The sequence below is a fragment of the Macaca nemestrina genome, chromosome 7, assembly GCF_043159975.1.
Source record: "Macaca nemestrina isolate mMacNem1 chromosome 7, mMacNem.hap1, whole genome shotgun sequence".
Lineage (NCBI taxonomy): Eukaryota > Metazoa > Chordata > Mammalia > Primates > Cercopithecidae > Macaca > Macaca nemestrina.
This window is the reverse complement of record NC_092131.1, coordinates 57,103,507-57,129,645: the sequence shown is the minus strand read 5'-3', so window position 1 is coordinate 57,129,645 and position 26,139 is coordinate 57,103,507. Positions and strand designations below refer to the sequence as shown.

Genomic DNA, 26,139 nt, shown 5'->3' with positions numbered 1-26,139 from the left:
CAGAGTGAGACTCCATCTTAAAAAAAAAAAAAAAAAAAAAGTACAAAGAATTGGGCCACAAGACACAAGATGCAGTTTAAAAATATCTATTGTTGGCTGGGTGAGGTGGCTCACGCCTGTAATCCCAGCACTTTGGGAGGCCGAGGCGGGCAGATCATGAGGTCAAGAGATTGAGACCATCCTGGACAACATGGTGAAACCCTGTCTCTGCTAAAAATACAAAAATTAGCTGGGCATGGTGGCACACACCTGTAGTCCCAGCTACTCAGGAGGCTGAGGCAGGAGAGTCGCTTGAACCTGGGAGGTGGAGGCTGCAGTGAGCTGAGATCACACCACTACACTCCAGCCTGGTGACAGAGCGAGACTTTGTTTCAAAGAAAAAAAAATCTGTTTTGTAGACTACCCTAACTTTATAATCTTATTCTATATCTAATGCTCAATTGTTTATAGTTGTACATCCATATAAATGTTAGCAAATGAGAGAGGGGGAGAGAGAGAGAGAGAAAGTCTTATAATATGTCTTGATATCTGGTTGTATAAGTTCCTCAGCTTGGTCTTCTTATTCAAGATTGTCTTGGCTATTCTCAACCCTTTCCATTTCTGTATACATTTTGAAATACACTTATGTTCTACAGAAAACTTGCTGGGACTTTGGGATTGCATTGGATCTATTTGGGGGACTTGAGATCAATTTGGTGGACTTGGTATCCTTCTAATATTGAGTCTTCAAATTCATGAGTATTGTATTTTATTTATTATTTATTTATTTAATTTTACATTTATTTCTCATCTAGGTTTTGTTTAGTTTCAGTTTTAGGTCATATTCTCCTAGAAGCAAAGCCTGAGACAGAGATTTGGTGTGTTTGATTTATTGAGGAAATGTTCTTCAGGAAAAGAATCCCAAAGGGAATGAGGGTAGTAGCACTGGAAAGGGGAAGAGCAGAACAAGGACGTGACCTCAAGCAAAGTCTAGCTTTGGCCTGATTCAGGCGGGGTGCTAAGCTTTGAGGTGAAGGGCCTGCTGTTTCTGCTATCCCCTAGGGTAGGCAGTGGAGGAGGGGCGGGAGGATGGCGTAACCTTTTAGGAGTGATGGCTTCTGTTATCTAAGAATAAGGAGAAGCAGGCAACACTCACAGCAGAAGTTTATTAATTTTGTCAGTCTTTTCAAAGAACCAACTTTGACTTTGTTCATCTTCTGTGTTATGTGGTTTCTATATTTTTAATTTCTGGTTTTACCTGTATTATTCCCTTTCTCATATGTTCTTTGGATTTAATTTGTTATTATTTAAAAATTTCTTCAGATAGTACTTAATACCATCTAATAATTTATTTTTACTATTTTTTTCTAATTTATGCACTAAGGCATACTTCACCTAAACCACACTTCAGCTGCATCCAAATTTTGAAGTGTGTTCTAATTATCATTAAGTTCCAAATACTTTATAATATTATTGTGATTTCCTCCTTGACTATATGGATTATTTAGAAGTATGATTTATAACTTCTATGCATTTGGGTATTTGATTATTTTTTTAGTGATTTTTACCTTAATTATCTCAAGATCCAAGAATATTCTGTGAATGATTTTAGTCTTTTGAAATTTGTTGAGACTCGCTTTATGTACTAATGTACGGTCAATTTTGGCAAATTTTCCATATGCTTGAAAAGAATGTGTTCTGCTGTTTTTCATGCAGTGTTTTATGTATGTCAATTAAATTGGGATTATTAATCGTGTTCAAATTTTGTCTATTGTTACTGATTTTTTGGACTGCTTGTTTTTTCAGTTACTCAAAGAGGATTATTAAAATACCTCATCTTGATTGTGGAATTGTTTATTCCTATTTTAGTACTGTCAATTTTTGTTTTAGTTTTTTTGAGGTTATGTCGTTAGGTAAATATGCCTAATAATATTATGATTTAGTTTAGTTTTTTTTTTTGAAATGGAGTTTCACTCTTGTCGCCCAGACTGGAGTGCAGGGATGTGATCTCAGCTCACAGCAACCTCTGCCTCCTGAGTTCAAGCTACTCTCCTGCCCCAGCCTCCCAAGTAGCTGAGATTACAGGCATGTGCCACCACACCTGGTTAATTTTTTGTATTTTTAGTAGAGACAGGATTTCACCATGTTGGTCAGGCTAGTCTTAAACTCTTGACTCAGGTGATACACCTGCCTCAGCTTCCCAAAGTGCTGGGATTACAGGCAATAGCCACCATGCCCAGCCTATGATTTAGTTTTCATATCTTCCAGGTGGATTCTCATTTTCATCATAAAATGTTCACTCTTTTTGTGATCGATATTGCTTCTTGACTTAAAGTCAACTTTGTCGAGATATATTTGTATATCTTTGTTTTGATTAGTGTTTGCATGATATATGTTTTTCTATTACTTGATCTCAACTTTTCTAAATTCTTGCATTTAATATATATCTCTTGTAAGTGCCATATAGTAGGGTTTTGATTTCTGACATAATAAACTTTATTAATTGTAGTATTTAGTCTATTTATATTTTATGTAACCATTATATATTGAGGTTCAAATATACTTTCTTATTATGTTCTTTTTTGTGTCATCTGTTCTGTGTTCTTTTGCCTCTAGTTTCTTGCTTTCCTTTGACTTGGCAGCTCTGTCTCAAAGAGAAATATGGTATCAGGCTCACCTCTCTGATCACCCCTTCTCTCTAGGATCTAAATGTTTCCAGGTCTCACTGCCTTGGTAGCTCTCTGACACCTTCAAGAAGAGTTTTAAAGAAATATTTTGTCCAATTTTTCTAGTTGTCTTTGGTGAAAGGTTTAGTCTGTAACAATTCTTCTATTACTAGAAGAGGTAAATTTCCCCATTCTTTCAAATTTGAGATTTAATTTAAAATGTCATAAACTTTAGTTTAATAGGTACTCTAAGGTCTAGAAGTTTAATAGGTACTCTAAGGTCTAGAAGTATAACAGTCCTGTGTATTTCAGTCTTAAAGAATGATGGCTCTAGTGTCAGACTTGCCAGGTTTGATTTCCAGGATTGTTGTTTAATAGCTGTGTAAACTTACTTTTAATGCTTTGACTACCTCATCTGTAAAATGGGGTAATTATAGTCTATTCAAGATTGCTGTGATAATTAAGTGAATTAATATATGAAACACATCTACAGTTGTGCCTGGCAGAGAGTGAGCCCTCAGTGGATGTCAGCTTTTTTTTTTTTTTTTAATGCTCAGTAGAATGCCGTAACTGATCATTAGTGAATAAGAAGGTGTAAATGGAGTGAGACATACAGATGTAGTAAAAGGCATGTGTTCTCAACCTCAAGAGGCTTTCTGTTTAGTTGGGTAGACAGGACACAAATAGGAGGTATAAAGTAACAGCAGGGATTTCTATGGGTCTCTTTGGAATCAGTTTTGTTACTCAGAATCGAAAGGCAGCATGATGTTGTGGAAAAGAGCATGGGTTGTGGAGCCACTCAGACTTGGGTTCAAATCTTTATACCACATACCCTTTATAACCTTGGTAAGTTGTTTCTCGCTCTCTAAGTTTTCCCATTTTTTTACTAAGGGGTTGACGACGCCTACTGCACAGGGTCGTTGTGAAGATTGAATTAAGGAAGATAATGTATGTGAAGTTCCCAGCTGCTAGTAAGCACTAGACAAATACTTGTTCCTTTCTGTCCCCTTCCTGTTACAAATTAGGCTAAGGTGTTATGTATGGCAGGAAAAGACAGGGAGAATTCAAGATAGGGAGAATTACAGGCTTTGCTCACAGGTGTGGCCGGTGAAGACTTCACAGCATATTGGACCTAAGCTGCTTTCTTGAAGGTGAGGGAAAGCAGTTAGGAAACAGCGCAAGGAACAGGTGCATGTGAACGCAGACCCCTGGCAGGAATGGGGCAGTTCTATGTCATAAACGGCCTGAGAGTTAATAGAGGGCTTCCACACAAGCCTTTCACACTCGTTACTCTTTTAAATCCTCACGGCAACTCTGTGAGTTTGTCATCACTGCTTCCACTTAGAGATGAGACAAATGGAGACTTAGAGGCTTGCCTAATTGTCACGTCTTATAAGAAGAAGAAATGAGACTCAAACCTACATCTTCTAATTACAAGCAGTTAGACTGGAAGTGAGCAGGGTTTGGAATGAAAGACTGTGACCAGATGTGGATGGGCTTGCAGGTTAGCTGGGAGTTGTTGTTTTCAGTAGATAGTGTGACATGCCCAAAGCTTTGTAACAGAAGATTTAATATAACTGGTAATTTAAGGATGTTTATCTGGTGGTATTACAGAAGAGAGAGGAAGGTAGGAAGACCAATTAGGAGAGCCCATTGCCATGATCTAGGCTGGAGGGGAAGGTATAACCTGTGAGTCTCAAAGGGCACTCCAGGGTGGGAGGGAATGAGGAATAATGAGAGTAGATTGACCTGGGTTTGCTTTCTTCCTACTCTTTCAGAATTTAAGATGAATTGCTGAAGGACTTCTCTTATTGAATTATCCTCAGGGGATTCTTAGTTCAGGGGGTGAGAGTACCAGAAGACAAAAGAGAAAACAAAACAAGAAATCTTGCCCTTGGCATGGAAGAGGAGGGAGAAGAAAGAGAAGGAAAGGCAGTGTCAGGAAGTCCAGAGCACACCTGAATGCAGTTCAGTTGCTGTGAGACCAGGCCAAAAAGTTCAGGCCAGACAAATCCCACAGAACCAAGGAGATTCCAGCCGGGCGCGGTGGCTCATGCCTATAATCCCAGCACTTTGGGAGGTCGAGGCGGATGGATCACCTGAGGTCAGGAGTTCAAGACCAGCCTGGCCAACATGGCGAGACCGTGTCTGTACTAAAAATACAAAAATTAGCTGGGCATGGTGGCAGGTGCCTGTAATCCCAGCTACTTGGGAGACTGAGGCAGGAGAATCGCTTGAACCCAGGAGGTGAAGGTTGTGGTAAGCCGAGATCGTGCCATTGCACTCTGGCCTGGGCAACAAGAGTGAAACTCCGTCTCAAAAGAACAAAACAAAACTATACAAAACACCAAGGAGATTTCTGGGGAATAGCAGGCCTAAGTCAAAACTATGAAGCAGAAATTTGTGTTTAGTGGTACTGGCTCACCTATTTTATACCCATTTCCTTACCACAGTCCCTAAAATGACGTGAATTACTTCCTAAAATCAGAAAAATTGTAAGTTTATTCTATTTAGAAAGTCTCTATTCAATTATTACAGTTCATAGTAGGAGACTATTAACAAATGACATTATAGCCATGGGGCAAGTTTTAATTTCTTTTTCTTTTTAAAAAATTGTGAAGCAGAAGTTTGTATTTATTGGGGTCAACCTCCCTATTCTGTGTGTATTTCCTTCCCTTGGCCATGTCCCATTTACTACCCAGTCTACCCCTCCTCTCTCAGGCACAACATGAAAATGTATAATACTTTGCTTATTTTTCCCCTTTGCAAATTTATTGCAAATGTAATCCCAGCACTTTGGGAGGCCGAGGCAGGCAGATCATTTGAGGTCAGGAGTTTGAGACCAGCCTAGCCAATATGGAGAAACACCGTCTCTACTAAAAATATAAAAATTACCTGGGCGTGGTGGTGCATGCCCGTAGTCCCAGCTACTTGGGTGGCTGAGGCAGGAGAATTGCTTGAACCCAGGAGGCAGAGGTTGCAGGGAGCCAAGATTGCGCCACTGCACTCCAGCCTTGGTGACAGAGTGAGACTCTATCTTAAAAAAAAAAAAAAAAAAAAAAAAAAGATTTAAAATCTGGGCCAGGCATGGTGGCTCATGTCTGTAATCCCAGCACTTTGGATGGTCAAGACCAGAAGATGGTTTTGAGCCCAGGAGTTCAAGATTAGTCTAGGCAACATGGCAAAACCCCTTCTCTACAAAAAATTAGTCAGCTGTGGTGGCACATCCCTGTAGTCCCAGCTACTATGGAGGCTGAGGTGGGAGGATTGCTTGAACCTAGGAGTTCAAGGGCTGCAGTGAGCCATGATTGTGCCACTGCACCCACTCCAGTCTAGGCAGCAGAGTGAGACCCTGTCTCAAAATAAAGAAACAAATAAATAAAATAAATAATACCTGAAGTTCAATCATTCTAACATGAAAATGACAGATAATAACAAAGTGTACACCAGGGATATTTGCATAATAGACTCATTTTGTCTTTAGCAAATATTTATCAAGTATCTATTATGTACCAGGAACTTTTCTAGTTTCTGAGGATACCACAGGGAATAAGAGAGTTGTGGTCCATTTGCCTATGAAGTTCATATTGTTGGTGGAGAAATAGATAGAAGATAAATACATTTTTAAAAACCCAATAGTGAGAAGTGCTGTGACAGCACCAAAATAATGTGATGGAGAATGACTGGGTGGTGGGGGCAAGGTTTGATAGCTGGTTATGGAAAACAGCTCTAAAGAAATAGCATCTGAGCTGAGACCTGCCTGAGATGAAGCCAGCTGATAGGAAAATCTAGAGATCTCAGGCTGGGGTAAAAGTAAAGACAAGGGCCTTGAGGTGGGATCAGGCCTGACATGTTCCAGAAGCAGAAGCCAGGAGGTAGACAGGAAGGGCCTTAGTGATAGGAGATGAGGCTGGAGAGGGAGGCAGGCAGCTGCCGGATTCTGCAAGGCTTTGGAGGCCAAGGTGATATGTTCAGGTTTAATCCAATTGCCTTTGGAGGGTGTTGAGCAAAAGAGGACTATGATCTGATTTGCACGTTAAAATAGTCATTCTAGCTTTCCTGTGGGAACTGGATTGTGGTAGGGTGATTGCAGCTTAGTATAAGCAAGAGATGAAGGGTGGCTTAGGCTAAGTGATAGTGGGGATGGGGAGAAATGAATGGGTTTGGGATACAGTTTTGGAGGTAGGATTCAAAGTTTGTGAGAAAGGTGCAATATTGCTCAGGGTTTCTATCCTTTACTCCTTCTTTCCAGATGAAATGGATGTTTCTGGGGCATATAAACTAACTTACATGTTGACTATGTGAGTCAAAACATTGTAAAAGTGGTTTTAGCTAGTATTCTATTTCTTGGATTTTGCTATTAAACAACAAATTTAGTATGTCTAGAATAAGCGTTGTTGTATCTGGAATCCTGCAGTCATTGTTAAAACCTAGAATGTCTTTTAAGGCATTGGCAAATTAAATCATATTTAAAAGTTTATAGTGTTCAAATTCTCTCAAATCAATTTGCCATGTATTGTGTATTTTCATCAGAATTTTTGACTAATCAGAATATTCTGTCCACCAACTAAACCAGTTACGTTCACAGTAGAAGCAATTTTTAGGTTTTGCATACCACTGCTTCTATATAGAAAAGTAAGAGTTAGTGATGCCATTTGTAGGAAGTGAAAACAAAATGTTGACGATGATGATCTATGATGGCAGGATTATGTGTTTCTTCTACGTTCCTTTCTTTTTTTCCAAATTCCCGACGTGCATTACTTTTTGAATCGTAGAAGTTTTTTGTTAAGTTTATCATATTTAGAGAGTCACTACTCTCTGTGTTACTCTGGTTCATAGCGAAAGACTATATAACAAATGGCATAGCTATGGGGCAAATATTAATTTTTTTTTCTTTTTTAAAAATAGATTTACCGGAACGTTCCAGGATTTTTACGTACATTTATGGATGCCATGAGAAAAGACAAAATAGTCTTTCCTAACGATGAAAAGTAAGTTAATGATGAAAAGATGTGCATTATTACTGTATCTAAAGGATTCTAGGGGAAGCTATCATGTGACTTACTGGATGGTGACATGAGACATCCTGAATATCATTCTTATTCTTAGAATATTGTTCTGTGCTTCTTAGATGGGCACTAAGATTTGGGTAAAGTATCTATGAATTTTTAGTATTTGCTATTTTCCTCATGTCTAGTTCAATGATTTCACCAATTCAGTACTATCTCTAAATTCATACAGGAAGTTGTATATCTATGGCCTATCAAGCCCTTTTAAAGGGCTGAGAGTATTAGCGTATGCCTATAATTCCAGCACTCTGGGAGGCTGAGGTGAGAGGATAGCTTGAGCCCAGAAGTTTGAAACCAGCCTGGGCAACATAGGGAGACACCATCTCTACCAAAAAGTTAAAAATTAGCCAGGTGTGGGGGCACATGCCTGTCATCCCAACTACATGTGGGGCTGAAGCAGAAGGATCACTTGAACCTGGGAGGTTGAGGTTGCAGTCAGCTGTGATTGTGCCACTGTACTCCAGCCTGTGTGACAGAGTGACATCCTGTAAACAAACCAACATACAACTCCCCCCCAAAACAAAACAAAATGAAACAAAACAAAACAAAACAAAACCTTTTAAAGGTCCTCTAGGATCTAGCCTAACATTTCTTGAGGCATCTCTGACTTCTAGGCCCTTTTCCCCATATAACGAAAACTCATCTACCATCTACCTTACTAACGTGACAGCAAATCCAATGACTAGAATTTATCAAGTTAGCCTGTCACAGTTAGAGAATTTAAGAAAGGTTCCAAATAGACAGTTGTTGTCAATACTTTTTTCTATGTCAACACACTTGAGAAAATCCAACATTCTCAGGGGTGTCAGTGAGTCACTGTGGCAGAGATGGATGGGTATCAGGATTTTGGGGGGACAGGGAAGCATTGTTTGAGAAAGTAGCTGGAGCGGGAGACAAGACATTCTTCATGCCATAGCCCTTTTGAATTAGCAAACTAGGGGGTTGACCAGGAAGCTAATCAGACCTGTTAACTGCGTGTCCATTCTCTACATTTATGGAGAAAAGTAAACAAGTTGCTACAAAGAGGTCTCTGAATCTGTCATAATTTTTGTTTTATTGAGGTTTTGAGTTTCGTTTTCTTTTTTAGTCTTTTAATAAAATATTTCAGATGTTACAAAATAAGATGGAGTAAAGAAGAATATAAGGTTCTTCTTACACTGTACAAAATCAATCTTTCAGTGTTTTTTTTTTAGTATTTCTAAAAATCATGCAGAAGTAAATTAATTAAACAGCCAATTAAATTGCATGAGTAAATGAGAGAGAGGGAAACTTACATGGAGAAAAAAAGCTACTATGTGAAATTTTAAATGTATGATATTGTTATTCTTTGGAAGGAAGGAAAGATATTTCTTGTAATTTAGACAGACCTTGTGTTTTGCTAAAGCTTTAACTTAGAAGAGGAAAAATCTCGATGTATAATTCTTTAACTGAATGCTTTTCTTCTACTTGTCCCTAGTGTTAAATTCCTTTCTTCTCCTCTTCTCATCTTACATGGAGAGGATGACAGGACAGTGCCTTTGGAATATGGGAAAAAGGTAAACTAAGAGCTCAATGCTGACTGAAATATACTATACTTATTTCGTCATTTTTTTCATTCAGCCAAATTTTGATTAGAGCTGAAAGGAGGGTCTCTGACATTACAGGAGATTCTCTACCCCACTAAATAGCCTCCATAGGTTTATACAATGGGCATCAGTGTCCTTGGCTCCTTAGCTCGAAGGAGTGTTTGTGGCAGAGCCTGGCTCCTCATCTGGGTTGTGTGGAGCTGCAGGTGTAGGGTATCCCAGGCTGCTATGGGAACCTCCGTGTTGTCTATTGCAATGGCTCTAAAATGGAAGATGCAGACTTTTTCCTTTTAAACAAACTTCTACTAGAGTGGGTCCATAGGAATTGCTTGTCATTTTGCAGTGGGGTTCAAGCAGGGAAGGATGAGGTTTTATCAGTAGTCTATATTAGCTGAGCAGCATTCAGATCTTTAGCTGTAGAGACAGCCAACTGGGGATACGGAGAGTTCTTGCGTCTCTGACTTAATGGGACAAACTCCCCAAGTTGGCTGTTTCTGTACACTTTTAGGAAAATTGGACTAGAAAATCTACAGCTTTGAATGGCAAGCTTTTGAGTCTCTGTCTTTCTGTTCCTGGCAGCTCTATGAAATTGCACACAATGCATACAGGAACAAAGAGAGGGTCAAGATGGTTATCTTTCCTCCTGGCTTCCAACACAACCTGCTTTGTAAAAGCCCCACACTGTTAATAACCGTGAGGTAAGAGTTGCTTTGCTAAATGTGAGTATGTTGCCCTTCAAGGCAATTAGGGCTGCTCTGGCTTACTTAGGCCACAACACGAAAATGTATAATATTTTGCTTATTTAGGTAGGGAAAGTGTGTGAGCTGATCTGGGTCCTTTTTCTACAGAGATTTCCTGAGCAAGCAGTGGTCATGAGTCTGGGAGGAGTGGAAATCTTCAATGAAGACTTCGTCCAAACACCACCTGTGATGCGTATTGTTTTAAGTAAAATTGTACTGGGCTGGTCGGATGAGCTGAAGACATTGACTTCTCTACAAATCACTTGCCATTTTAACAACAGAAATCACGAATGTTAGGCAGTATGGAATGTTCTTGTTTAGTTTATCATAATCTACTTTGTAAAACATGCTGAAATCTCACTGTGGAGAACCAAAATTTGGTAAAATCTAGATCCTATCTAAAAATATGTAGTTATCAAACATCCTATGGATATTTGTGAATAAGGTAGTTGCAATGGTCCGAATGTCTGGGCTTGTCCCCTAAATTATGTTAAAACCTAATCACCAATGTGATGGTTAATAGGAGGTGGGGCTGAGCTCTCATGAATGAGATTAGTGCCCTTATAAATTATGACCAAAAGAGCTCTTCACTCCTCCTACCGTTTGAAGATACAGTGAGAAGGCTTCATCTGTGAACCATAAAGTAGCCCTCATCAGACACTGAATTGGCCAGTGCCTTGCTCTTGGATTTTCCAGCCCCCAGAACTGTGAGAAATAAATTTCTATTGTTTATAAGCTACCCAGTTTATGCCATTTTGTTGTAGCAGCCCACAGGGACTAAGACATTGGTGTTTGGTTTGGACTCAGATAGCAGTGTAAGAAAGTTGCTTCTATGTAGTTACGTTTTTTGTATTTTAGTTTAGTTCATTTAAATGGTATTTGAAAGTTCTAAGGAGTTTTATAATTTTATGGCTAGTTTTGGGGTAAATCCTAGCAGTAGCAAAGCATCACTAGATTTGCTATAAAATAAGTTTTGGCACTCACGTATCCCTTGGAAATTGATACTTTATTTTTAAACTCTATTACATATAATTTCCCTCCCCATTCCCAGAGATACTCAACTATTATAGATTATTAGCTAACAAAACAAAAACCAGTGAATGTTGTAAAAATGTTCAAGTTCAGTAAGAAGCTATGTTTTCTAGAGACATTTTAGAATTCAATTTCCATTGACTTTGTTAGATTCATTGGATAGTGAAATCTTTAGATCTGAAGGTTCCACGTTCCAGATGTTCTGGGCATATTCTTTAATTGTTCGATCACTGGAGAATTTCCCAGAGGCAGCTATATTTTTGAGTACCATCGTGTTCCAGGCCTTTGGATTCTGTAAACAACATATGCATGTACAGCTCAGAGTCCCAGTGCCAAGCGAGCTTTATAACAAACATCAGCCAAGCACATCTAAACACATTTCATGAGGAAAAATGACAGGAATAAATTATAGTAAATTATAAATATTCTTGTTGAGAGGTAGAATAGAATGCACTTTTCTCATATTTAGAGTATTTTTCTCTTAGGAGTGAAAAAAAAGTATTTTTCACTCTAAGAGAAACCGTGGATGTACATTGCCTAGTTGGCAATTCCTGCTATGGTTACAATGTTTTGGCATGTAAGCCGTATTCCCCATGCTTTCTTATGAATGAAGATACTTCCCTTTAAACTATAGGGAAGGAATTCGTTGTTTGCTAAATGCCATGTCAAGAGACTTACCCTGTGGCTCACAGAGTTTGAAAAACACTACTCTAAAATGTTAGCTACAATGCAGGCAAACAATTCAATGAGAGGCTTTATTGACCTACTTAGCTTTTCTTGTTCTTTCGGAAGGTATGCACCCTAGTAGGCTTACAATGAGTCCCAAACACTCCACTGGGGCTTCAAAACAGGGTCAATTGAGGCTTTATCCTTATAAAAATATATCAACATCTCATAAATTTTATATAAAAGAATATTATAAGGAGGAATTTATTTTATAGCCTCTTAATTTTGTAAAGAACTCTAAAAGTGTATTGGAAGTGAACAGAACATTATTCAAAATTGTTATCAATGCATTATAGATGCTTATGAGAAATACTAAAACTACCATCATTCCTTAAGGTACAGCAAAACAGCATCTGAGATTTGTTTATTCAGAGTTTGGAAACTTCCTATAATAAGAGGAGGATAAAAGCTTTCTCTCTTCATTTTCTTTAACTATTTAAATGGATAATGAATAGACTTCCCAGCCATACGGGTCATGTTTACTAAGTCTCAACAATACAATAATTGTTAAGAGTAAAAAGCTGCAATTTGTACTAATGAACAAGAAAGACTGAATCAAATGCTGGGCTTCTAGATGAGCATCCTTTGGATTTGGGCCATAATTTTAACAGAGGAGACATTCACATTTGTCCTTGCCCTTGTTCACATTTTTCTTTCCTCCACTGTTTTATTGCTCTATTTTGAGGTGGCCATTCTCTTCCCTGTGTCTTTGCATTGTTGGGGCCTGTATGTGGCTTTTCTCTCCAATGTACAGGAGGCAGGTAGTGAACCCCTGAGTTTAGCTCTAGCACTGCCCTGCTTTTTTGTAGCCATTAACTTGAACTTATTCTGGTCTATATGCCATTGGGGGACTGGCCATTATTCTATTAAAAGATAAGGGCCATAAAGCAACACAGGCCTTGAATGATCCTTTTAAAAACCCCAATGGGACATTTAGGATGACTGTAGGAACTACCCTGTTATCTGCCTTGGGAAAGGAATAGAAAGAAATGTTAGTGAAACCCACCCTGGAGTCTTGGCACAGAGCTAGCGCTCTCCTGTATCCATTCCTCTGGGGTATCTGAAATTCACTAAAAGTCTCTCCTATCAGAGATGATCAACCTTTTTACATATTTACAAAACATAGCTAGAGAGGTGTTTGATAAAGCATATAACTTTGCATGGAGGCTTATTCACATGGCTGTACCCATCCCTTTTTACTTTCCTCAGTATAGTATTGTCTTCCTTATTTTTCTCCTTTCTTTTTTTAAAAATTCAAATATGAACCCCTTTCTCTTTCTACTCATTTATATTTTGTTGATGCAGCCCCCTCCACGAGAAATCTAGAAGAGGTACTTATTTTACAACTTTCAAAGAATAGGGGTCAGTGCTTACCTTAATAAACCATGGTTTAGCCTTAGAATCATCATGGCAGGTTTTTCAAATATGGATGGTGACCCCACCCACTACTGGGAAAGAATCTCTCAGGGCGGGGGCTGGCATCTGTACTATGATGAAGCTACCTTGGTGATTCTGATGTGTACCTCTGGTTAAGAACCTCGATGTTCAAACAGGCTCCTTGAGTGAGGGGAGGGAGGGAGAGACCTCGACTTTGCTCATGCTATGTTCTCAGTGCCAGCACAGTGCCTGGCATAAAAAAGACGCCTAATGCCCCTCTGAGGACTTATTTCCTTAGCTTCCAGAACATGCCTGCTACAGAGTGGGTGCTCAATAAATATTGAATTATTTGTGACTTTTAAAAAACTTGGATATTAAAAAATTTACAACTGGCTGGGCATGGTGGCTCACGCCTGTAATCCCAGCACTTTGGGAGGCAGAGATGGGTGAATCACCTGAGGTCAGGAGTTCTAGACCAGCCCAGCCAACAAGGTGAAACCCCATCTCCACTAAAAATACAAAAATTAGCTGAGTGTGGTGGCATGTGCCTGTAATCCCAGCTACTTGGGAGGCTGAGAGGTAAAGGTTGCAGTGAGTCAAGATCACGCCACTGCACTCCCGTCTGGGTGACAGAGCGAGATCTGTCTCAAAAAAAAAAAAAAAAAAAAATTACAACTGCTGCTGAAATGTCAAATCTTAACCTTGGCCTGAACTTGGGAAAAGTCAAGGTTTGTTGTTGTTGTTGTTGTTTTATTATATTTTATTTTATTGTTGTTGTGTTTGATTGCTTAATGGGGACCTGCTATTTAGATTTAATTTAAAAACACACATTTTAATGAATCATAGTAAATTGGTTTTCTTTATAAATCTTGGCAATTTACTCACCATGTACAGCTGACTCACTTTATCTTGACACTTGACATAGGCTTCATAGTCTGCAAAGACTTTAAACCTTTTATATTGTGATTGGAAAGGAAAAAAAAAAAACAGTCAAAAGCTTCATTAACAGATATTCGCTAAGATTCCATGTAAAATCATCTTTTGCTTGATATCAGCCATGGCTGGTTTACCAAATTCATATTTCTGTTTGTAAGAATTTTAACCAGCCCTCAACCTTCTTATGGTTCTTCTCACATGTGAGAATGTCATCACTTGGATGCATTTGCAAGTTGGGAATATCAGTGGAAGGAGAAAAACAGAACCGGATTTGTGTGTGTTATTCTTAAACCTTACTGGCATCGTTGGTGGGGAATATCTAACTTTTTTCCCAAGCCTAGATTACCTGAGCAGATCATGCTAATCTATGCTAATCTACATGAGTGGGTTTAAGTTGGTTTAAGATTGGTTTAAGATTTTCTTGTTGGTTTTAGTGTTGGTTGGCTTAAGATTTTCTTGTCCCCCTTTCATGATCCAAATAGCACCATCTTCTTATGGGAACTCACCTGTCATGATAAAATAGCATGTTGATGATATCTTTGAAGAGGTCAGGCTGCTTGGGAGAAAAAAAGCCATTGTCAATTTGATCGATGACCAGCTTCAGCTCTGGAAGTGCCTCATAATATTCTTTTGCCTCATACCTGTGGGGTAGGGGTGGGTGGGTGATAAGAAAAAGGCTCTGTTATTGTGTATGATTAACAACACACTAGACACTGCATTCACTGTGAAAAAATGCATTCAGAAATACTAGCATTCAAATAAGTCATTATAGATTTCACCATGAGTATATATAACTTTTAACTAGATCTGTAAGTTTTTCTCTTTGTAAATTTGATTCCTTATAACCAAAGACACTAAGAACAATAGATAATGAAAACTCTAGTCAAAGAGCAAGAGTCTAATGTGGTAGAATACAGCAAGGTCCATTTCAAAGCAGACTTTATGGCTCTAAATGAACATTGTATTAAGTGGATCAGTTGCTTTTCGGATCCACAGATTCTCAAAAGTTATTGCTACTGAGTGAAACTGACTTCCAAGGGTCAGGAATTATATTCAACATCCTCCAAATGTTGATTCTTTGGGCAGTACTCTTTATTTTGTGCTTGAACTCAGGTTAATAAACCCATCCAGATATTAAATGAAAATAAATGTTTCCAAGTACTTCCGTACACCCATATCTATTCTCTATCACATTTTAGTCCATTTCTTTGATATCTTAAAGGAGCACTAGATCGTGATTTAAATTATAGGTCACCCTTCCAACTAGAAACTAGTTCATCTTTTGAGCAAAGTGAAAATCATACATATGGAGGAAAGAATAGCTCTTTGAGGCCAGCTCTGCAATGGCCAATAACAAATAGCAACTCCTCCGTGTGTCTGTCCTTTTACTTGCTGGGTTTAATAATATGAATCTGTGGCCAGGAGGCTCTCCTGCCTCATCGTGGGAGATGTTCTGCTGCCACCTCGTATGTGATCCAACCTCAATGGGATACCTGTGTGGGCAGGAAGCCCTCTGAGGTCACATACCTTCTTGGGCCGGGGGAGGTGACCAGCAAAGAGAAGCTATTCTCTCACCCTTTCTTGTCCAAAGCAGCCACATCATCTACCCTCATGCCAAAGATGAACAGGTTCTCTTCCCCGGCTTCCTCTGCCATTTCCACGTTGGCCCCATCCATGGTCCCGATGGTTAGGGCCCCATTTAGCATGAACTTCATATTGCCTGTCCCCGAGGCTTCGGTGCCTGCAGTGGAAATCTGCTCTGACAGATCTGTGGCTGGAATGACTGCAAGAAAGGCAAGTTAATATTAGTAATTTTGTCTCTCTAGATCCGCTTATATTGTATTGAAGCATTTATTAAGTTGGGCTGTTTTGATAATTAAAGTAATACATGCACATCAAGATAAACATTCAAATGGTCTAGAAGGCAGATCACACTCTTTCCCTTTGACTCGGGCAACCACTTTTGTCCATTTTATATGTTGATATTTCTTTCTCAAGCTATAAACTTTGAAGAGTATCTACTGACTGCTACAAACATTGATACTACATTCCTCTTCTTTTATTCCTTCCAATTTTTGTTATGGTTTTATTTCTTCTACTTTATAAAATACATCGAAATTTTTCTTTTTTTCTTTCTTTTTTTTTTGGTACAGGGTCTCACTCTGTCACCCAGGCTGGAGTGCAGTGGTGTGATTATAGCTCACTGCAGCCTTGACCTCCTAGGCTCAAGCAATCTTCCTGCCCTAGCCTCCCGAGTAGTTGCAACTACAGGCAAGCGCCACCATGTCCAGCTAATTTTTAAAATTTTTTGTAGGTATGGGGTCTCCCTATGTTGCCCAGACTGAACGTCTCTTTCTTGATTCAGAGTGTCTCTCCAGGACTCCTCTTTGGCAACTTGAGGAGATTGGATTGTCTGCATTCCTTCTACTTCTCACTTCCTTCCTTCCACTTTCACTGCGGGGAAATAAGCCACACATAATTGAGGTATGCCTGGGGCTAGACATCAAGCCTCCGACCTTTCAGACTGATTTGAGCTGCCTGAAGCACTTCCTTTGACTACAAAGGTCAGGACCACTTTTCTGCTTTACTCTGAGAGCTTATTTGTGGATTAGATGTATCTTCTTTTGCATCCCTAGGAACCTGGCTCTTTTCTCTTCACGCAGACTGTTCTTAAACAGTAACATCAGAGGACCTAAAAACACCACGAAAAGAAAAAGCTCCCTTCCTACCTTTTCAGTTTGGGAAGTGGGTGAATACACAGTTGGGCATTTGCATGTGGATGGTGCTCTGTGAGCTTGTGACCCAAATAACCAAAGGTCCCAGTGGAAGAGAAAGGGACACTGGCTTCTTGCCCATCTGGCTGTCCCCATGTGGGAGCATCATGCTTGATGCTGGAGTGCCCATGTGAGGCACATCTAAGCCTTGTGCTTTGGCAGCCTGACGTCTGCCCTCATTATTGCTACAAGAGCAAGTGACAGCCCTTCTTCTCACAGGGTGACCAAAGGAATATCTGAGGACTGGGGAATTGGTGTTCTCTTGCAAAACTGGGGCTGGGAACTGAAGACCTTTCCCCTATTTTATAGAGTGGGTTCTGAATGACATGAAAACCTCAGGGCTGCCTCCCCCAGCACCTAGCTCTCGCTGGCTTGGAAGAAAATGTACTTGCAAGTATAATCCTGTGATATTGACTCCAGGACATCAATTTCATTGTGACTTGGGTCACTTTAAAACCTCTTACCTTAGGCCGTTATTCTGCACAAGAGTGACACCTTTTATCCTAAGTTACTAGTTCCTGGAGGTTGGCTGCCCCATCTTTGATACCATGTAATCTCTAGAGTTTGCCCTGGTCCCTGCATGTTTTGCAATGAGGGTAGTACCTTTTTCAGCAAGAGATACTCTGTAGTTCTCTAAGAAGATGACTTTCAACTTGCTTCCAACCATGGGGTCATTGTTCACCACATCTGCCACTGAAGTGATCAGCTTTATGATCATTTTGGCCATGTGATATCCTGGGGCAGCCTTGGGGAAGAAGGTCAAACGCGTTGACAGAAGGCAGCCATGATGAAGTAGAAGAATGGCAAGAGATTAGAGCCCTCAAGTCCCCACTGAATAGAATGAACTTACTTTACCACCAATGATAACTGTCCTTGGCACGAATAACTTCTTAGGGTCTTTCTTAATGCCTGAAAAAGATGGAGAAGTGGATGGAATGGAAGACAGCTGATGGTCAGGGCAGTGAGACCTACGCTGAGGCTGCTGCTTCCACCTGCAAGAGGGCTTGTTGGCTACAGGACTGACTCACGGTTGTACATCGTAATCACGTGCAGACAGTTCAAGAGCTGTCGCTTGTACTCATGTATCCTCTTCACCTGGACGTCAAACATGGAGGATGGGTTGATCTTCACTTTGTACTCCTTCTCCAGGAACTGAGAAAACTTCAGCTTATTCTCCTGTTGAGACAGTGCATGGTGCCAGAGAGCTCTTTTGGTTTAGAAGCATTGGGTCGTCCGGTGTTTCTTTTTTTTTTGAGATGGAGTCTCACTCTTATGCCCAGGCTGGAGTACAGTGGCATGATCTCAGATCACCGCAGCCTCTACCTCCCACATTCAAGCGACTATCCTGTCAGGGATTACAGGTATACGCCCCTACTGCCTGGCTAATTTTTGTACTTTTAGTAGAGATGGGGTTTCACCATGTTGGCCAGAGTGGTCTTGAACGCCTGACCTCAGGTGATTTACCCTCTTTGGCCTCCCAAGTGCTAGGGTTACAGGGATGAGCCACTGCATCTGGCTGGGTAGTCTGTTTTTAAAAACTACAGGATAGGCCGGACATGGTGGCTCATGGCTGTAATCTCAGCACTTTAAGAGGCCGAGACGGGCGGATCATTTGAGGTCAGGAGTTCGAGACCAGCCTAGCCAACATAGTGAAACCCCGTCTCTACTAAAAATACAAAAATTAGCCAGGCGTGGTGGTGGGCGCCTGTCATCCCACCTGCTCAGGAGGCTGAGGCAGGAGAATGGCTTGAACCCGGGAGGCGGAGGTTGCAGTGAGCCGAGGTCGTACCACTGCACTCCAGCCTGGGCGACAGAGTGAGACTCTGTCTCAAAAAATCAACAAACAAAAACTACAGGATAAACTCTCCAAGTGAGCACCTGGGAGGGGACCCACACCTGGAAGGCTCACCTGCTTCACTTTGGCGAGTTCCCGGAGGAAGATATCATCACCCAGGAAGCTGTGGAGCTTCGTCAGCTGGCTCAGGTCTTTCACATAGTCTTCTCCAATTTTCTTTCAATTCAAAGGAAAAGGTGACTTCAATTTGGGGATGGTAATCAAGTCCACATGGGCAGTTTCTGTCAGTATTTCTCTCCGTCACCTACCACAGTGTGGTTCACGTATCACACAGAACATGGGATAGTTTGACTCAAAGAAGAGGCTATAAAGTCTATGTGGGAAGAACACTTTTGATAGTATCTTAAATGTAGTTTCAGTGGTTTTTAAAAATTATTTTTATTTTTATTTCTTTTTTTTGGAGACAGGATCTCACCGTGTCACCCAGACTGGAGTGCAATGTCATGATAATAGCTCACTGTAGCCTTGACCTCCTGGGCTCAAGCAATCCTCTTGCCTCAGCTTCCGAGTAGCTAGGATTACAGGTGCATGCCACCACAACTGGCTAATTTTTTTATTTTTGTAGAGATGGGTGGTGGTGGGAGGGGGGTCTCATGTTGCCCAGGCTAGTTTCAAACTCCTGGTCTCAAGTGAGTCTCCTGCCTAGGCCTCCCAAAGCACTGGGATTACATGCATGAGCCATCACATCCGGCCAGCTTCACTGGTATTAAAGTGTTAAAAACAGGAAATCTACTTAAAAGAGTGACCAGGAACCCAGGTTCTGTTAGTTATTTATATGAGCTTTATTATCCTCTTTTACTAGAGAAAACCATCTTCTTTGGGGGTGTCCTATGAATACTGTTAGCTGCAACTAGCTACATAATTTGCAGTACCTTTTGTTCCAAAATTAAGAATTTCAAGATGACGGCTGGGCGTGATGGCTCATGCCTGTATTCCCAGCACTTTGGGAGGTCAAGGAAGAGCGGATCACCTGAGGTCAGGAGTTCGAGACCAGTCTGGCCAACATGGTAAAACCCCGTCTCTACTAAAAATACAAAAATTAGCTGGGCATGGTGATGTGTGCCTGTAATCCCAGCTACCTGGGAGGCTGAGGCAGGAGAATCGCTTGAACTCGGGAGGTGGAGGTTGCCATGAGCAGAGATTGCACCACTGTACTCCAGCCTGGGCGACAGAGTGAAACTCTGTCTCAATAATAATATTAATAATAATAATAAATAAATAAATAATAACTTTGGCTGGGCGGTGAAACTTCGTCTCTACTAAAAATACAAAAAATTAGCCAGGCGTGGTGGTGGACGCCTGTAGTCCCAGCTACTTGGGAGGCTGAGGCAGGAGAATGGTGTGAACCCAGGAGGCGGAGATTGCAGTGAGCCGAGATGGCGCCACTGCACTCCAGCCTGGGTAATAATAATAATTTCAAGATGACTACAGCAGATAATTAAACCCAGCATGGAGCCCTGTATGACTACACAAGCCACATGCTGAAGAAGCCGGCCCTGCTGCAGACTGGATTTACAAGTTACAAGTATAGTCATATGCCTCTTGCATTTGAGTCAGGCCTCCTTTCCCCTCAGCACTTCCCAGTTACCTCTGCTATGAGCTCTGCAAGTCCTGGGTTGCAGAGTAGGAGCCAGCGCCTCGGAGTGATCCCATTGGTTTTATTCTGAAACTTGTCAGGTTCTAGTTCACTAAAGTCCTTGAATCTGGAGACAGAGTAGACACATCACTGAATTTGGCTGAAACGGCAAAGGGTCCTGCACACTGGATAAAGTTTGGAATTATATTCAAGAAGCCAAGTGCAGGCTTAGAAAGGTTAAATAAAGGTGGAGGGACAGGCTGACAGTAGCTATGGCTGTCATTTAAATAGAAATTCATTTGCAACTCAAAAGAATTACCAGAAAAATTCCAAATCTAGTCACTTCCATCTGACTTCTTTACACTGACATATATACCACACTTTCAGTAGAATAGTTTTTTGGTATTTTTTTGTTTTTGTTTGTTTATTTGTTTTGGCTCCTATGTCTAGAATTAAGATGACTCTGAGAGGAAAGCATTTTTTTCTTTCCTTTTCTTTTTTTTTAGAGAAGAGTTTTTTTTTTTTTTTTTTGTATAGAAGAAAATACTTTTAAACATTTGAACAAGGCCTTTCCTCATCCCTAAGTGCAACCCTGCATTTAGTAGCATCATTCCATTAATAGATCAGTGTCAGACCCACTGTCAGAGTAATGGAGGCTCACACTTTAGTCTTCACGATGTCTGAGTGGATTTTAGCCACGCCATTCACAGTGTGGGAACCCACAATGCAGAGATGGGCCATGTTGATCCTTTTGCTTCCTTCCTCTTCTATCAGAGACATCCTTCTCAGACGGTCCACATCTTTAGGAAACAAGGCCACAATTTTCTAGCCAAAGGAAGAGAAAGCCCTTGCTGGTCACTCAGGTTTAAAGCAACATTGGGATAACGTTGTTCATGTCTTAAGCAACATCTTTGGTGTACTCAATATAAATTTCACTTCCACGGGGAGGGGGTGAGTTAGTTCTACGGAGGTGCCATCTCTCCATTTCAGCACTTTCAAAAAGCTGCCTTTGCCGGAGCCCCACTGGGACTCAAGTACTTTTGCTGTATCAATGATCGAAAGATGTTTGGTAAGAGGGAACACTGTAGCCATCTGTAACACCTTAAGACCTTAGGCTCATGAAAAGAAAAAAAATCTCTCAAAATGACTTACATCTAAATGCTTCTGATTTATCTCATAAATGATTTCCAAATGTCGAGGGAGCAGCTTCTCCACCAGCTCCACGGGCCAGCGCTCCAGGGCTTCTGGGAGCACTGTGTGGTTGGTGTAGGCGAAGGTCTTCTGGGTGAGCTCCCAAGCCTGGGGGAAAGGAAGGAGTCAGCTGCTTGCCCTGAAGGTGGGCACCCCACTGCACAGGCCAAACCCTTCTTCAACCCTGCCCTGCCTGCAACAGGACAATTCCAAGTGTGCATAGTCAGACACACTCAATTCCACTAAGTTCCCGAATAGTCCAGATAATGGAAACATGTTCTGGGTGTGAGGGGGAAGTCATTTGTAAAGCTACCTGATGAAACTTAAGACAGCATTCCGATCAATCTATCTACTATCCTTACATGTCTTTCATTTATTAAATACACAAAAACTGAGGGATAAAACCATAAGCAGTGCTCTTAGCAAGTACAAAGTATGTAAAATGCTGACTTCTAAAACATTAGGGACACTCAATTAGCTGTCTTCTGAGGTTAGAGAACTTAATTTTTAATCTTTTTCCACACAAAAATGGTAAACAATATAAGCCTTAATACAGCTACTGATTTGTGTCCCATTAGGAATGTACTCATTTATTTTATAGTCTTACTCCCTGTAAAACTCTAAGGATGGAGAAATGTCAGCATCAGGGAAAATATACCTTTAACTGTTGAAAGTTAGCAACAATAACTTACTTTGAAAAACTAAAAAGGGAGTTTTTGGCAGTCTTTCACCTGCAGCCATTCTGGTTAATTAAAGGAAAAAGAAGCCAAACTATCCAGACCTTGGACCAGGGCAGTTTTTCAATATCCACAAAAATCCTCATCAGCTCAGGGATGGCGAGTGCAGGGTGAGTGTCATTCAGCTGGATGGCCACCTGGGTGGGGAAAGACATCAATGTGAAGGCAACGGATGGCTCAGGGTCTGGCTTCCTTGTCCTAACACATCTAGAGAAAGCACTGGATGATATGCCCACCTTCTATGAAATGCTTGATGCACACTATTCCTGCTCAACGTTTTTAGCACTGAGAGAGAGGAATTAATCTGATAGGAAATCCCAGTCAGTCCCTCAGTGGACCCCACTTGCATCCACAGACTAAATACTTGCCTGATCCGGGAAGGCATCAAACACAGTTCCTGTACCACAGGTGGAGCCAAACTTGGAAGCTTTGAAACGGCGGATGATATCTTGCAAGGTTGCAGCCACCACAAAGTATTCCTGCTTCAATCTTAGCTCCTTCCCTTCAAAAAACTTCAAGCCAGAGAGATAGAATGAAAGTGGTTCATATTATAGGTGTGGCCAAAATGTGACTGGTGTCTCTTGCCCTGGGAACTTTAGGACTAAGGCCCACTGGACATCTGCTGAGGGGTGGTGGTTTGAATGCCAAACTGTGAGCCTTTGCTCTTTCCTGAGACCCCATGAAAATGGCACTAAAAGGATTCTCTAAAGGCGTACAGATAAAAGATAAAGAGGTTGGGATAAAGACAATAGCAACAACCTTTTAGAGGCTGAAAACCAGATGCATGAATGGTAAGTGATTCAGAAGACCTAAGACAGCCACATCCTGACCTGGTAGTGGGGAAAAGCCAAAAGGCAACTCAGTGTGTACATTGGAGCCCCTCAAGGCTCAGGAATTGGTAGTACCAAGTACTTTCGGAAGTAGGGAAGAAGATGAAGGAAAAGGTTAATGACAGCCTAAGGACACTTGGCCTCCGACCTTATATCCAGTTCCTGCAGCTGAACACAACCAGCACAATGTCCATGACCGCCTTCCTCACTGCAGTCACATTCCTGGCAGGCAATGTATCAGGAAGCACTGGCAGCCGTGGACCGTGTGGAGAACCACGACTGGCTGAGAATGCCCTACACGACTGCGAGACAGGATTGCAGCCAGGCCATGGTGTGCAGGGTGGAGGCCTTAGAGGCCACGATGGTGGCCACCTTCCAAGTTCCTCCCACATAAATTTGCTGTCAGTCAGCAAAACCGTGTAAATGTCACCAATAAACGGTCCTAACCCTGAGCCATTACCCTTCAATTTTTATAGATCATGGAGCTGCCCTGTCTTTACCTGGTCGCAGAATTAAAAACTGTAGCTTCTATTAAAAATGTAAGCCTTCACTAATATCCAAAATCTACAAGGAATTCAAACAAATCAGCAAGAAAAAAAAATAATCCCATGAAAAAGTGGCAAAGGACATGAATAGACAATTCTCAAAAGAAGATATACAAACAGCCAAGAGGCATATGAAAAAATGCTCAATATCACTAATTATCAGGGAGATGCAAATTAAAATCACAATGAGATACCACCTTACTCCTGCAAGAACGGCCATAATTAAAAAGTCAAAAAACAATAGGTGTTGGTGTGGATGTGGTGAAAAGGGAACACTTTCTACACTGCTGGTGGGAATGTAAATTACTACAGCTACTATGTTAAACAGTATGGAGATTCCTCAAAGAACTAAAAGTAGAACTACCATTTGATCCAGCAATCCCACTACTGGACATCTAGCCAAAGGAAAAGAAGTCATTATATGAAAAAGACACACGCACGCACACACGTTTATGGCAGCACAATTCGCAGTTACAAAGATATGGAATCAGTCTAGGTGCCCATCAACCAATGGATAAAGAATATGTGATATATATATATATACACACACACACACACACATATATATACACACACACACACATATACCATGGAATACTACTCAGCCACAAAAAGGAACAAAATAATGTCTTTTGCAGCAACTTTGATGAAGCTGGAAGCTATTATTCTAAGTGAAAGTAACTTAGGAATGGAAACCCGAATATTGCATGTTCTCACTTGTAAGTGGGAGCTTAAGCTATGAGGATGCAAAGGTAAGAGAATGATGTAATGGACTTTGGGGACTTGAGGGATAAAAGGCAATTTATTGGGTGTATACTGCTCAGGTAACAGGTGTGTAAAATCTCAGAAATTATCACTAAATAACTTATCCATGTAACCAAAACTACATGTACCCCTAAAACTATTAAAATTAAAATTTTTTAAATGATGAGCACCCCACCCCCCAAATGTAAGCCTTGGACTAAAGTCTTATTAAAACAAATGAATATGAGCATAGAGGTCTGCATATAGAATATCTGGGGCTCTAAACTCCCTAATACTTAAAAGTATAATCACTGACCTAGGCCAGTGATTCTATGTCACTGACCTATGTCACAGTTTCCTTTTTTTAGTCTGATAGGAATATATCAGTGATTTCCTTGATCACAGATAATATAAAACAAATATATGTGTATATATAATAAAAATATTATATTAAAATATATTAAACATATATATTAATATAATATTTATATTTATATTTATATTTTTGAGACAGGGTCTGGCTCTGTTGCCCAAGCTAGAGTGCAGTGACGTGATGTTGGCTCACTGCAACCTCTGCCTCCCAGTCTCCAGCAATCCTCTTACTTCAGCTTCCTGAGTAGCTGGGACTACAGGCATGCACCACCATGCCTGGCTTTTTTTTTTTTTTTTTTTTTTTTTTGAGATGGAGTCTCACTCTGTCGCACAGGCTGGAGTGCAGTGGCGTGATCTGATTCCAGCTCACGGCACCCTCTGCCTCTCGGGTTCAAGCGATTCTCCTGCCTCAGCCTCCCAAGTAGCTGGGATTACAGGCATGCGCTACCATGCCTGGCTAATTTTTGTACTTTTTGTAGAGACGGGGTTTCACCATATTGCCCAGACTGGCCTCGAACTCCTGAGTTCAAGCAATCTGCCCATGTCAGCCTCCTAAAGTGTTGGGATTACAGGCATGAGCCACTGCACCAGGCCATAAAGCATATTTTGAATGAAGGCTGCAATAAGCTACAAACTATGATTTGAGGTCTTTGCTTAAGTATGAGATACTTGATGGAGGCTTTATTGCAACATTAGTTAGTGTACCTCCTGTCAATAATAATTGCCTAAACTTAAATGGAAATATGAGTCTTTTTCAGTTAAACACATTCCTAGAATTAGCATTTTCCTCTGGGATTTAGCTATTAAAAGGGGATATTTAAATGAACTAAAAAGTATTTATCAGAAAAAAAGACTAAGTTAATAGAATAAGTAAAGTGAACATATTGAGAGGAAATGTATATAACTGGGCATAGTATGGGCTAAATTAGGGAAAATTCATCAGAAAACCAAGCAAGCAAAGAAATTAAAATTATTAATTCCAGGATAAGTTAAACATTTTAAGAAAAGGAAAAGTAATCATTATATGAGGACATACATATGCACAGATCAGCTGTCTGTAGCATTACATAGTCATAATAATGAAAATGCTGATTAAGGAGTTAGTGGAAATTATGATGCAAGCATGTTGAGAGAATTGGGGATGGGAAGTATGTGTTCATGTGGTGAGGGTGGGAGTACATGTGAGGATGTGAGCTAGATTCTCATCTTCAATGGTGGGGAGTCAACAAACAATTGTAAAAAAGAAAAAAATCAACAAGTAGCAATAACTGCATGTTATTCAGAAATACGGAAGTAAGTACCCAGAAAATCAATTATGTGTATATACAACTTTGATAAAAATTAGAAGTCTGGATTAAAAATTAAAAGTCATTAATAGAAAACTGTCTGGATTGATAGTACAGGTTGAGCATCTCTAATCTGGAA

At 40.5% G+C, this 26,139-nt stretch overlaps 2 protein-coding genes across 4 annotated transcripts in view; one reads left to right on the top strand and one right to left on the bottom strand.

Annotated features, from left to right (window-relative positions):
- Positions 1-10,758, top strand: part of LOC105481835 (abhydrolase domain containing 12B) — a 30,584-nt gene extending 19,826 nt beyond the window's left edge. For all 3 annotated transcript variants that reach the window (XM_011741602.3, XM_011741601.3, XM_011741600.3), the window contains 4 exons: positions 7,554-7,636; positions 9,171-9,249; positions 9,859-9,977; positions 10,128-10,758. In XM_011741602.3, the coding sequence (XP_011739904.1) occupies positions 7,554-7,636; positions 9,171-9,249; positions 9,859-9,977; positions 10,128-10,155 (309 nt within the window). In that variant the 3' untranslated portion in view covers positions 10,156-10,758. The remainder of the gene's footprint in view (positions 1-7,553; positions 7,637-9,170; positions 9,250-9,858; positions 9,978-10,127) is intronic.
- A 248-nt stretch (positions 10,759-11,006) lies between these two features.
- Positions 11,007-26,139, bottom strand: part of LOC105481834 (glycogen phosphorylase L) — a 41,807-nt gene continuing 26,674 nt past the window's right edge. The window contains exons 8-20 of the mRNA XM_011741599.3: positions 22,592-22,735; positions 22,268-22,360; positions 21,448-21,594; positions 20,957-21,120; positions 20,308-20,422; positions 18,774-18,875; positions 17,893-18,040; positions 17,715-17,773; positions 17,468-17,609; positions 15,666-15,873; positions 14,597-14,731; positions 14,040-14,106; positions 11,007-11,343 (exon numbers count right to left, since the gene is read on the bottom strand). Of these exons, the coding sequence (XP_011739901.2) occupies positions 11,179-11,343; positions 14,040-14,106; positions 14,597-14,731; positions 15,666-15,873; positions 17,468-17,609; positions 17,715-17,773; positions 17,893-18,040; positions 18,774-18,875; positions 20,308-20,422; positions 20,957-21,120; positions 21,448-21,594; positions 22,268-22,360; positions 22,592-22,735 (1,689 nt within the window). The 3' untranslated portion in view covers positions 11,007-11,178. The remainder of the gene's footprint in view (positions 11,344-14,039; positions 14,107-14,596; positions 14,732-15,665; positions 15,874-17,467; positions 17,610-17,714; positions 17,774-17,892; positions 18,041-18,773; positions 18,876-20,307; positions 20,423-20,956; positions 21,121-21,447; positions 21,595-22,267; positions 22,361-22,591; positions 22,736-26,139) is intronic.